Source organism: Trichomycterus rosablanca, chromosome 16 (assembly GCF_030014385.1).
Source record: "Trichomycterus rosablanca isolate fTriRos1 chromosome 16, fTriRos1.hap1, whole genome shotgun sequence".
Taxonomy (NCBI): domain Eukaryota; kingdom Metazoa; phylum Chordata; class Actinopteri; order Siluriformes; family Trichomycteridae; genus Trichomycterus; species Trichomycterus rosablanca.
In genome coordinates, this window is record NC_086003.1 from 23,346,221 (window position 1) to 23,360,035 (window position 13,815).

Consider the following 13,815-nt stretch of genomic DNA (forward strand, 5'->3'; position numbering starts at 1 on the left):
TAGAAGAGCGACTCTATGGTGAGACTTCCTGATCCATAGAATGTTTAAGTGTTTGAAAACATTGTGGAAACCCGCTTCTCACAGGCGAAACCACAAAAACTCAAGAAAAATTCAGGACTGGAGCTAAGCATTTCAAGCTGCACTTATATGTTAATATAAGAAATTTGAAGGTGTCAGAATAGTAAATTCCAGAGATAAATTATGAGGTTGACAATTAAGGTAAAAAGATTACCAAGCTGTTTGTTTGCAACAGATTTTCTTAGTTAAAAGTGTGTGAAAGTTCCTGTTTGGAAGTTAAATGAAGCAGTGTATATAAGATATATGGAATTCTGAGACCAGCAATGTGATTATGCCCTGGACAGGGCACCGGTTTATCATAAAGCACATAATCACTCATTCACATCTACTCCCACTTTAGTGTATTAACCTACTGGTAAGTTTGGGATGGTGGAAATTGTAGGATACAGAGAGTAACAATAGATCACATGGTCTCTGAAGCTGTGTGAAACCATCACTTTTTACTGTGCCACTGTGCAACTTACTATCTACTAGTTAGAACAATTTCAGTTGTAGCCTAGACACCAGATAGCTACATGGCCTATACAAAACCTAACAACAGTAGCATGCTCAGGTTTCATAGTTGTTACAATTAAAACACACACACACACACACACACACACACACACACACACACAAATAGCATGTAGCCTAGACAGTGAAACAGCCTCTATTTATCCAGCATGTAAGGTAAACCATTAGCCCTTAACCGAGTGTCATTTTGATTGCATTGGCCCTTTGCTGACATTTAATGAGAAACACTAGATCCTTAAGGCGTAAACAAAATTGTAGGAGACCCAAGTCTGGTTACTGTCCAGCAGACAGGGACCAGAGAAAATTCTTTAAACAAATTATTGCTAAACATAGCTCAGGAAGCTGAAACTGTATTTTGCTTAAGGAAGCTTCCAAAACATAAATACAGATACTATCAGACACATAATCAATGTTTCTATGACTGCAGTAAAACAAATTAGCTTTAGGAACCAAGCAGCCCTGACACTGATAGAGGACCACATTGTTTAATTAGTATAATAAAGCAATAGCTTAGCTTGTTACTCACTGCTTTGGACATGAACGCTGCTTGTGGTGTTCCTACTTCCAATCTCATTCTCCACCACACACATATAATTCCCAGAGTCCTCTAGTCTTGCTTTGGCAATCTGGATCTTGGAGTTTCTCCTGCATCAAAGAGACAAAGGAGTCATGGGAGTTTATTGTGACACATGGAAAACATGAGGTGAACTTCTCCTAATCGCCTGAGCCCAACAACATGGGACGTCAGTCCAAACCTAGCAACAGTACAATAAGGAACCAAAACAGAGCTCTCTAAAGCAGGCTCCGAAGGATCATAATGTGCAGCTTTATGGTATAAGTCATTTTCTGTGGGTCCAGTCCAGACAGCAGTGATTTTAGTGGCAAACATGACAAATAATGTTCTATGATGTAGAAAACTTTATAGGAAGGCGAGCTGTCGCTGGCTGTGATTTCAGTTAGAAACTTGAGCAGCTGTGTTTATCAATAGCATATGGTAACAGAAGTAGGGTTTTGTACTTCATTATTATTTATTAAGTGCTGTCAAGTTGATTTCAACTCCTGGATCAGATATAAATATTCCTGTCATCCCCATACGCAAAAGGGTCTGATGCAGTGTTTTGTAATGCATTTATCCAAGTACTAAAGTGATCTGCAATTTGAATAAATGACTCAATAAACAAATGCCTTTATTGTCACTGTATAAAAAAAAACGACTCCTTTTTCTGTGCAACTCCTTAAAAAGAACATAAGCTGTTGCATACACACTTTCGAGCCACAGTAGTCCTTTGACTGGTCTGTAACAGACGCCATAGTCTTCATGTCCTCTGGCATCAGTGAGTCTTGGCTGCCCAATTACCTGTCAGCAGTTTTACTTACTGTACCCAGAAAAGACAGGTGCAGTTTCTGTAGGCTTAGGTAGGCTTATTCCTTTAATATGATCAATCTGCCTTAATTATTTTTAGGAAGTTAAATAAATAAATAACGTGTCGTAAAATAACCAGAAGTTCCATATGTCTTAAGAACCCATGTACAGAAATAATATACTGTATATACATGTTTAAACACTGCTAAATATACTTTTAGCAGTGTTTAAACGTGTATTTCTCCCAATTCCATTTATATGACATATATTAGTGTGATCTAGTGTATTAGCATCTAGTTAATGGTTGTAATGAAGAAAAAGTCCTGTCCCAAACCTACTGTAAAATGTGCCAGCATAGTCATTATATGATTGGTAGTAAACCAATTTTACAAACTACTGAGTACAATAATGTGCACTTGGGACACAGCCAAAATGCTTAATGTTTATTTCAAGCACTACTGTCACACCTGGGAAGTGTCTGCAAAATGCTGTAAATGTAAAATGTACTTTAACAAGATTAGACACTGGTATATACATCAAGAATATGCTAATCAACAGTCCCACTCAGATTTACCTCAGATAAACATGAGCTAACAGTTTATTTGCAGTTTGCTATTCAGCTTTCTGTAGGGATGGCAGAATGAGAAGCATTTACATTTTGCATATAATGAATACTTATTAATTTTGGTATATTTAATAACAATTACATTGAAGAAATGTTCTTTTGAGATTTTAGCATAAAAACTATTTATTATTAAAAATGTACTTAACAGAAGCTCAGCAGCTTTGTGCTCTGTAACTCCTAAGTAAGTAACCTTTAGAGACCATCAGACATAGGCACACATTAACGTTAATAAAACTTACTTGCTTGCTCTGATCCTGACTTCTTTGCTCTTTTTCAGAACGTTGCCATCTTTGTACCACATATATTTTAATGGTGTGGAACCTGATGCCTCACACTTCATTATTAGCTTTTCTCCCTCTTCCACGCTTACTGGGCTCTTCATAGGTTTAATTGTGGGAGCACCTACAGAGAAAGAGAGAGAAGAGAGAGTTGTTTTACACATGCTTACACATAAAATACACACTTTGTGATGTAGCTCATTTATTTTGTGTGGCAAAACTGAGGATGGAAAACACCATGAATGAGATGCCAGTCCATCACAGGGCATCACTTATTCAAACCTAGTGGCATTTAAGTGTAGTTAATCCACACACTGGAATAGGGTTGAGAGGAAACATGCAATTCTACACATGATATAACTGGAGATTAAGGGAAAAAATCTGGATTCTATAGTTGTGCAATACCAACATCATGCCAAGTTTAATACATCACAAACATGACATTTTAGTTATTTTCTCATATTTTTCATTATTTAATTATTATTAAAAATGCATTATGCAGCATTTTAGAAGTAGAAGCAGTTTAGAAGCAGTGTGTTATCACAAATAACAATTCTCATCCACTTATGCCTGAGACCAAATCTTGGCTGTAATGTTATTTGCTGTAACTTACAATAACTGTATAAAATAGCTGTTTCTTTATCAACGGTTTCTTTAGCCATAAATGTAGTTTGATAGTTTTCTTGCTTCTGTGCAACAGAATAACACATAAACACAACATGTGTTTGGTTTTTTTCTCTATTTTTCACCTGTGTTCATTAGTCAGGTAAAGAAAATAATGGATGTAGTTGCTAGTTAGTATCAAACAGCACCTTTTGTTGGCTGTGTCTATCAATGTATTGTCTGCATTACTTGTTTACATAACTCTGACTAAACTGCATTCTGAACAACACACAACTTATAAAGTCAAATCTATGCAGTATTTCAAGTCAAGTCAAATTTATTTATATAGCGCTTTTTACAACAGACATTGTCTCAAAGCAACTTTACAGAATCCAGGACCAACAGACCAAAAACCTCTGTTAAGCAGACAAGGGCGACAGTGGCAAGGAAAAACTCCCTTAAATTACAGGAAGAAACCTTGAGAGGAACCAGACTCAGCTGGGACCTCCATCCTCTTTGGGTGGCCTGGAGGATAGATGGATTTATGATTCTATTGGTATCCTAGGCTGAGAGGACCGTCACCATCATATAAAAGAAGTGGCTCGATAGTCATTAAGAATATTTGCAGTCTGTACATTTGGTGTTGAGAAGAGGGTGTGTCTCTTTTACCTTCACCCTGCTTGTTATTTACTTTACACAGTACACAGGGGTATGCAGGCAAGAGTACGTTTTTCATTACTGTATTTAGCAATGATTTTAGGTATTTAGGTACAAACACCATTTCTAGAAAATTTAGGACAATTTGTAAAACGAAATAAAAATGAAAATCTGTGATTTGTTAATTCACTTCAGAGAAAAGTTCATTAAATATTTAATTTACATTGTTTTGAAACATTGCACTATAAGCAGGTAAACTAGTAACAGTTGAGGATGTATGATATGATATAAAAGGAGGCTCCAACAAAAGCTCAGACTTTGCACCACTTTGTGTCAAACCTCGTGAGGTTTTAGAGAGACTCCTGCTCCTATCAAGGTGACTTTTTTTTCCCCGGGAAGTCCATGATTACTTCAGCAAGACAATGCAAGGCCTCCTTCAACACGTGCTACAACAGCATGGCTTCATATTCACAGTGTGTGTGTGTGTGTGTGTGTGTGCTTGATCTGTCTCCTGTCAAACATGTATGCAGCATCATGAAGAGATGAGATGAATTAGACTGTGCCCACAGACTGTTGAGCAGCTGAAGTCTGTATCAAGCAAAAATCCACTTAAAAAACTACAACAATTAGGATCATTAAAATGATTAAAACGTGTAATTAAAAGACAAGCTGGTGTAACAGTGTTAACCATCCCTTTGTCCCAGTATTTTTCGAGTGTGCAGCAGGCATCAAATTCTAAATTTGCTTATATTTAATATTAATTGGTCAGTAAAAACACTGGACATCTTTTCTTGTTTTTATTGCATTTCACAAAATTCCACACCTTTCCCAAATATGGGGTTTATAATAATTTTACTGCTATTACTGCATTTTAAAAAAATGAATAAATATGTACACAAGTCACAGCTACTTTGAGAATGAATTGCTATTATCTTCAGGTGCTAAACTTAGCTTAGTTAGCTTGTGTAACTTAAGGGTTGATTCCACACAGTGAGTACAGTAAATAATTCACCTTCCCTTGTCTGCCCTAAACTGCCTATGGTAAAATTGTTCTTTGTGTAAAGCAGAGAACAATGTACACTATCAATTCTGTACCAAAAAATTTAAACTTTAAACTTTAAAAATAAAACAACTGCTAAAACATGATTAGATCACAAATTTAGGGTGGGAATATGCTCTCTTGTACTCAAACTTGTACTCTTTCATATTCTCAGGCAGTTTTGAAGTGACAAATGCTTTTCGGACTTAAAGGGAAACCTAAGTGCCAGGAGAGCATGTGAAGCTCCACAAGAATATTTGTCATATTAATGCCAAAAAATTGAATTTTAACTTGCCACTTTAAGACTAACAACAATCTAATATTACAAAATGATCATTGGCAAATGTCCTTGCAATACTGTACTTACACCAGAGAAGTTTCAATACCTTGGCTTTGAATTAAGCTATGTTGCCTGTAATTGAGTCAAGTTCTTTATTTTAACAACGTTGTAACAACTTCATGTACGCATACAGAATTATCCGTCAATACAATAACATACAGTACATTCTTAATATGATTACTGAGAATCAGTGAAGAATATAAACTGGTTAAATAATTTCTTGCAACATGACGAAAAATTTGAAAATACCACCAGCTGATTTAATATATAGGAAATACACCAGTGAGCCTAATAGCCCTTAACATACAGATAAGCAAGAGAAGGAATTTTTTAAAGAAAATTGATGTTTTGCCCCTGCAGAACAAATCTTTAGTGCTTTAGTTACTCATTTACAGGATGTTGGTCAAATTTGATAAATGATAAAATTAGATGTTTGAATATAATTAGATGTTTGGATATAATTAAGATATAAAACTCAGTGATGTGTATATCAGTTCTCTCAATTTGCATTCCCTTTCTATTCTTTTCAACATTCATTAGTGGATTACAGCTAGCAGAGACCCAAACACTCACTGCTGAACTGAAACCCTTTAAAGACTCAGTGATGAGAAACATGCTGCTCAATGCAGCTATGGGAAAAAGTGTTCTGGTTGTGCCTAAAGGGAAACAAAATCATGATTGATTATACTAATGCTTTTCTCATTAATTGTAAATTGGGAGTAGAGTTGCCCTTCAATGTGTCTGCAGCAATTACATGAAAGACAAACAGTAAGGTGTCTGGAAGTTCTCAAATAAACATCAAACATTTGAGATTATACAATACACACACACACAATGCCAAAAAGTGGTTCTAGCTACAGTCACACCAGACGTTGACAGGTCACCTCTCTTCAGTCGTGATTAAGGTGGAAGAGGATCTTGGTAAAGGTAGTATTAACTTCTCTGCACACTCTAGTAAGCTGACAATAAACTATATGTTTAGGGGGAAAACAGACTCTGTGACTGGCCCAGGATCTGTAAACTAGAAAAAAAAAAACTAACAAAGTTTATCAAAATGTAACCAAAGCAGCAATTTAATCAGAAATACGAGATTTGCTACAATCATCATTTTACACTTAATCATATTTGAATGCATGTGTGTTGGAGTCTGGCTTTGGCAGGAACGCTGAATGGAATGACTCCATTTTTTTTGGGTAAACTTTTTAAACTCTAAACCCTCAATAATTCACAGACCATCCATTTAAGGATCAGCATTTTGTCCATTAGAGCCCCTAGGCACATTCTCATCCACTGTTAAAATTACCTTTTTGGAATGCATACTATATATATATTTTTTTAAATGTGTTATGTTTAACAACTGAGGCTGTGTTTGTGACTCATTGGAAGTTGTGCCCTGGTTGGCAGTAAAACATACCTGTAACATTTGCCAGCTTGTCTGAGTAGACTGTTGGCAAGCCAGCTAAATATGCAAGAGTAACCATTAAAAAACATCTAATTCAACTGCTTAACTGGTTGTAAACCATGCCGCCACTTTTAAGTAGTAATAATGCCATAGTAGAACTGAATGCACTTGCAAAATGTACTGCTTTTTAGCCAGTGAAGCTATAATCATCAGGGATAAAAGAAACCTCATTCTTCCAACCATCATCTGATTTAATCTTCTAACAGGTGAGTTTAAGCCTCGATCCTACCAGGAAACTGCCACTTTCAATGGTGGTCCACCATTCAGAACAAAGCTCTGGCTAACTTGAAATTTCAAAATTCTTTCTGGCTTTGTAAATGCAATTTATCAAAAACAGATGCTACAGATAACATTTACAAGCGTTTATACATTGGGAGGTTGTCTTCAGTCTATCGTGACTCCATAAATAATAAAAAGCACACCCATTAACTTTCGTAGCATCCAATTTAGCTGACACAAAACCATCAAAATCAATACTATTATGAATCATTTCTATAATTTAATGAATAATAATTGTATTGGGTAAAGGTCAATTAAATCGTAATGGTACACTGCTGTAATTAGAACTTCTGTCGGCCAGTTTGGAAGATAAAGCACTACCCTTTATAGGTTGGAATCTGTTGCTCTTAGATTTAAATTTGTAAGCTGGAGGTTTAAAATTTTAACTCTGAAAACTTGACATTGACTACTGACTACAAATCATGATGGCTCCTTTCTCATACACCAATTAGGCATAACATTATGACCATGTTCCTAATATTGTGTTTGTCCCCCTTTTGCTGCCAAAACAGCCCTGCAACTGTGATGCACTGTGTATTCTGACACCTTTCTATCAGAACCAGCATTAACTGCTTCAGGAATCTGAGCTACAGTAGCTCGTCTGTTGGATCAGACCACATGGACCAGCCTTCGCTCCCCACGTGCATCAATGAGCCTTGGCCGCCCATTACCCTGTTGCCGGTTTACCACTGATCCTTTCTTGGACCACTTTTGATAGATACTGACCACTGCAGACCGGGAACACTCCACAAGAGCTGCAGTTTTGGAGATGCTTTGACCCAGTCATCTAGCCATTGCAGGTGCCGTAATGAAGAGATAATCAGTGTTATTCACTTCACCTGTCGGCGGTCATAATGTTATGCCTAGTCAGTGTATATTAGATGGGTGGCAAGTTGCCATTGCTAACTGATACATTCTCAGCTGGATCTGCTATAATGCAATACACAGGACTACATTTTAAAAAAGCAATGTAGTTGTGGTATCGGTTGCAGATTAATGTGTATATTTCACTTTTGTGATATTTATTAACACTAGCACATCTGTGATGCAGAAACATTTTGGGTAAAACGACATAAAAAGAATACAGTTTTGCTTGGAAACTGACAACAAGTGACCGCAGCTTAGCAACAAGTGGACACAAAGAAACCAAAGCAGACCAGAAAGGACTGACGTAAAGCACACTACATGTGTCTGTCCAGCTGCAACATTCCCAGATAAAGCTCTGTCTGTGGCAGTGTAAAAGGATGAGTAAAGTAAAAGTCAGTATTTCAAGTATTCAGTGTCAGATGGTAATAACCAGTTAATTGTCATGCCCTGATGTCAAGAGCAGGTCATGCTAAGTGCTTCCTCAAAGCTTAGTCAGCTGTCAGTGCAGGAACGTGCCGTTTCAAGGTCATCATCTGAGCAAAGGCCTGAGAAATGAGATACTAAGTGATGCAGGTGTAACCTAAAGTGCACACTGAAAGCAATGTGTGGAGTGTGGAGCGTAGTGTAACATTCGATCCACAATGAGCATTTTGTAAGAAGCACTGCAGCAACGGCATTCATTTTTATCAAGCAAGCAAACAAACCACTATGAATAAAATATGCAAGAAAAACTAATAAATCCCTGTTTGAAATAATAAAAATAAATCAATTAAACACACAAACAATTAAAATCAAGTCACAGAGCAGATTAGATTGTTGGTCTATCTAGACTATGTAAAAACATGTATTAATGTACACCAGTAATGTCTGATTTGTAAATAGAATATGCTCCTAAAGTCATTCTACTTAGGTAAACATTATTGAAAGTCAGATGCTAATGACTAACTTTAATTCAAATAATTAGTTTCTGCTATATTTTACATATATATATATACAGTACATATACTGTATATATAAACTGATTTGATGTGCTAATCCCATCAATCACTATAACAAACAGGATAGAGGAACGTAATGAATTTAAAAGCCACACAAAATTATAGGAAGGTACTTTTTGCAGTTAATGTTTGGATTATAGCTTGATAGATAACTGAGTAATTAAATAAATCTGTTCTTATTTGAACAGTATACTCTGTCTATACTGGCTAAACTTATTTAGATATTAAAATAGTGTCTAAACTGTGCTAGTAAGAGTCTGAATGTGAAGAATTGTTTCTTTTTATTTATTTAAATGTTCCCCAGGAACTGCTTACACTGAACATATTTCATATATATATATATATATATATATATATTTTGTTTATGCATTTTCTCCACTTTTTCTCCCTTTTAGCGTGTCCAATTGCCCGATTGCATCATGCTTCCTCTCCACCAATGCTGATCCCCACTCTGATTGAGGAAAACAAAGCTAACCCACACCCCCTCCGTCACGTGGGCAGCAGCCGTATGCATCTTGTCACCTACACTTTGACGAGTGCAATGCAGATCAGCACTGTGTATGGAGAGACACACACCCTGACAGCACTCTTTTCCCATCTCTGTGCAGGCGCCATCAATCAGCCAGCAGAGGTCGTAACTGCATTAGTTATGAGAGAGACCCTATCCGGCTTTTTAATATCCCACCCCTATCTGAACAACAGGCCAATCGTTGTTCACGTGGCTGCTCAGCCAGACCTCAGTCCTACCAAAAAACTTTGGAATTACCTGAGACATCAATTTAGGCTTTTATCAACATCAGTGCCAGCCATACAAATGCTTTTTAACGGAATGGGCACAAATTCCAGCAGACATACTTCAATATATTTGGAGAAGCCTTTGTAAAAGAGTGGCTGTTGTTAAAGCTGAAAAGAACACATAATGTGTTTTAATGTGAAATCCTGAAACTTTCATAAATATATAATTAATTGCCATTGCCAATGACATTTTAAAAAGATATCAGTTGTAATCGGGCCTTATATCAAGAATGAAAAGAAGCCCGTTGAGGGCATCTAATAGCTTTTGTAAGTAGAGCAGTTACTACCCACTTAGCGTTCAGCCATGTTTAGCAGACAGTTGATTTTACCTGATCGGCAGTTCAGAAAATGTGGGGGCTTTGACCTTGGTGTGTCAGAAGAAGCACTGTAGCCTTTCTCCTACCAAATTAAAAGCTGCAAATAAATTGCTTGAAATTGATTTAAAAAAAAGATGACTGAAAATATAAAAACCTATATACTGGTGATAACATTAATACAAATATTTGCTAAAATAATCAGTTGCTTTAAAATAATCTTCAATTTCAGCACAATCATTATTTTAATCTGTGTCGCTAAATGCTGTTCAGTGTAACATCAGCATCCCTGATATTACTTAGAAGCTAATACAGCCTGAAATGTAATATAAACTGTTGTGGTCATTTTTGCAGGGTAGTGACAGTGTTATTACTTCTCCAGTGACATCGTGAGGTGACTGAAGCTGACAAGCCTGTAAAGCTGGTTAAGTAAATACACAAAGGCCTGTGGTTTGGTTATTTACAATGCATGGTAGTTACAGTGTGATAGGAAAGCCACGGTGGTTTTGTATAAATCACAGATCAGTTCCTGTGATCTTTAAGTATAGGTAGATTACTTCATGTGTGCTGAGTGATATACCTAAAGCAGTCAGTAAAACCTGGAAAGCACACTGCACACATGCACCAATCACATGTGCAATAGTCTGTTATTGTACAAGTTGCTAGTATTTTTTTTTTACTATTTTACTTACCCACAATGTAATCATCCAAAATCTGTTGTGCCTGAAGCTTAATTATTTAATTTTGCACTGTTTCTTCAAGGCTAATGCATGAAAGTCAAAAGAACAAACATATGCTGGGTCAAAAAATATAGATACAGCAACATTATTAATTTGGTAATGTAACAAGTTGTACTTCATTACACTGACAATACAACAATGAATATATTGTGTTATACTGTTAAGTAAAATAAAGATGGTAATGATAAGCTTATTTATCAATGCAGTTTTAGTTTACAAATTATGTAAAGTGGCTTAGAAGAGTCCTTCTGTGTTGCCATTTTGTCTGGCAGAGGGGCACGGAGGCACTTTGTGAGCATTAATTTGCTCCAGGTGGGAGTTTTCCGTTGATGTGCAATTCCAGCACATTTCTTTCTTTCTGAAAACTCAGTCATTGTTGCAGCCTTTCAGGTCTCATGGTGGAAATGCCCAGGGAGAGCGAATTGCCCCAGTGGTGGCATGATGTCCTGTTTGTGGAGCACCCCACCACTGTAATATCCTGTTTGTGGGGCTTTCTTTTTTTTGTCGCAGATGGCAGAAGCAGCCTGTCATATTGTGACAACCAGTTCTCAGTTCTGCGCTATCCCTGTTCTATCCACTTTCTCCATTGCGGGCTGTGAATGTTTTTGAGTTTTTTTTTTTCTTTATTTCAGTTATCTTGGACTTATTTGGATTTATTTGCAATTGTCCTACTTTTGTGGCTTTGTAGCCTCAGTATTGCTCTACCTTGAATGAACATCCTGCACTTGGATTCAATTCTTGCAGGTGTGTGGCTTTACCTCATGCTTTAATCTCGAAACATGACCCGCCCATTTACAAATTATTAGTTAAAGTACAGTCTGATGTCTCGGAATGTCTGTGATGTTCGTAATGACAAGACATTAAAAAGTTTTAAAAGCAGGGAAACAGTCAACAGGTGCAAAAACCAGGAAAACCCCCATTTACTTCACTCTGTTCTAGTGTTAGGAAACAGTGGCTCATTCGTACGCTTGCAGAGAAAATAATTAACAAACAATAACAAAACACACAATATGGTATTTACTAAAATAATATCCCATTTGATTATTAATAATTTTGTAAAATTCCACCTTTAGGGAGTCTAATTGATCATCAGCAAGCACTCAGTATCACAGCTGTGGTCAAACTTCATAAACTTAATTTTTACTGTTACTAAAAGTGTTTTGTGATTTGTTAACTTGTTTTATAATTTGTAAGTTTAAGATTTGTTTTGGTTTGTTAAAATTCTTCATGATTTGTTTTGGTTTATTTTAGACTTTAAGGTTGCATAATTTCATTTCTGTAAGAAAAACTTGGTTAGAGACTGTAAAATCCTCCCAGGAAAAACAGCCATGCATGAGAAGCCAGTATATTGATGGGGCAGGACATATCAAACATATAGGACACTTACAAATTCTAAATTATGAAATATTAAGAAACGAAGGAAGTCATGTGATTTCAAGTGATTTTTGCCAAATATTTGCAAATAAAGTTTGAATTGTAGGGCAGTTGTAGCCTAGTGGTTAAGGTACTGGACTAGTAATCCAAAGGTTGCTGGTTCAAGCCTCACCACTGCCAGGTTGCCACTGTTGGGCCATTGAGCAAGGCCCTTAACCCTCAATTGCTTAGACAATATACTGTCAAAGTACTGTAAGTCGCTTTGGATAAAAAGCGTCTGCTAAATGCTGAAAATGTAACTGTAAATACCACTAATCTAATGTGACACAAATTTGGTTAAAACTAACAATTGGTTGGAATTATTAAAGCTTTTGTTTACTAAACAGCTAAGGTTTGAGGTACAGGTAAACAAGTAAAGTTTTTAATAGCTTCTAAATATGGCTAAAAAGGTTTCACACCTCACAACAGCACATTGTAACTGCATGCACGCACTACATGTGTGCTGTAGATCAGTGACCCACAGCAGCCCACAGATTGCATATTTTACCAGCCTTTCAACACATGCGTCACACGAAACACTTTTCTCTGCGGCCCTGCCCATAATTTAAAAATGACTAGAAAATGCATAACCCCAGGGCTAGTGCCAAGATTTAGTTTGAACGTTCTAAATCACCTTATGGCTTGTGAAAAGAGGAAGGTTAGAGAGGTGAGAAAGAAAAACGAAATCCCCAAGCTGTTAACGTTCTGATACAACATGCATCACTGCCAATTGCTTTTGCAAAACTCTTAAGCAAGTAAATTCATGTTATATTACAGAAACATGCCATAACACTACTTTTATTCATGTGTTTAATAATACCATGTACGACTCTTTAAAGAACATTTTATTTTGAAGGTAATGAATGCTTAGTCATTCTTAGGTGCAGCACACTGGGTGGATTTTTTAGCTAAATGAGAAAAGCATTTAACGTCATGTTTTACACTTTGGTTACATTCATGACAGGACAGGTAGTTACTCATTACACAAGGTTCATCACTTCACACAAGGTTATATCGAACACAGTCATGGACAATTTACTATCTCCAATTTACCTCCAATTCACCTCACTTGCATGTATGTCACTGTTCACAAATTCATAGTTAAATAGAAATGTATATTTTAGTCTAGAACTTCCTAGTGTGAAATAGACATGACATTGTAAAACTGCACCCTCAAACAACTGATACCCGGCGAGGCTCTAATCTAGAGACTTTGCTGTCAACTTGTTAATTTGTTCAGACAAGATTTTGTAACATGATCAACAAAACTTTCCTTTTAAACACTGTATTTAATAAACCACTAAAAAATATACAAAAGCAGAAAAGTAAAAATGATGCACCCACAAAACTAGTTGGATGAGAGTTGAGATGCTTTATATTGTGACAGAATCAATGCAGAAGTCTATGTCATAATAAAATTCAATACCACACAAACACACATACACAGCTTT

At 36.4% G+C, this 13,815-nt stretch overlaps 1 protein-coding gene across 3 annotated transcripts in view; it reads right to left on the reverse strand.

Moving 5' to 3' along the window:
- Positions 1–13,815, reverse strand: part of nrg2a (neuregulin 2a) — a 99,892-nt gene that overhangs the window by 38,390 nt on the left and 47,687 nt on the right. For all 3 annotated transcript variants that reach the window (XM_063011620.1, XM_063011619.1, XM_063011621.1), the window contains exons 2-3: positions 2,819–2,981; positions 1,118–1,236 (exon numbers count right to left, since the gene is read on the reverse strand). In XM_063011620.1, coding sequence (XP_062867690.1) covers positions 1,118–1,236; positions 2,819–2,981 — 282 coding nt within the window. The remainder of the gene's footprint in view (positions 1–1,117; positions 1,237–2,818; positions 2,982–13,815) is intronic.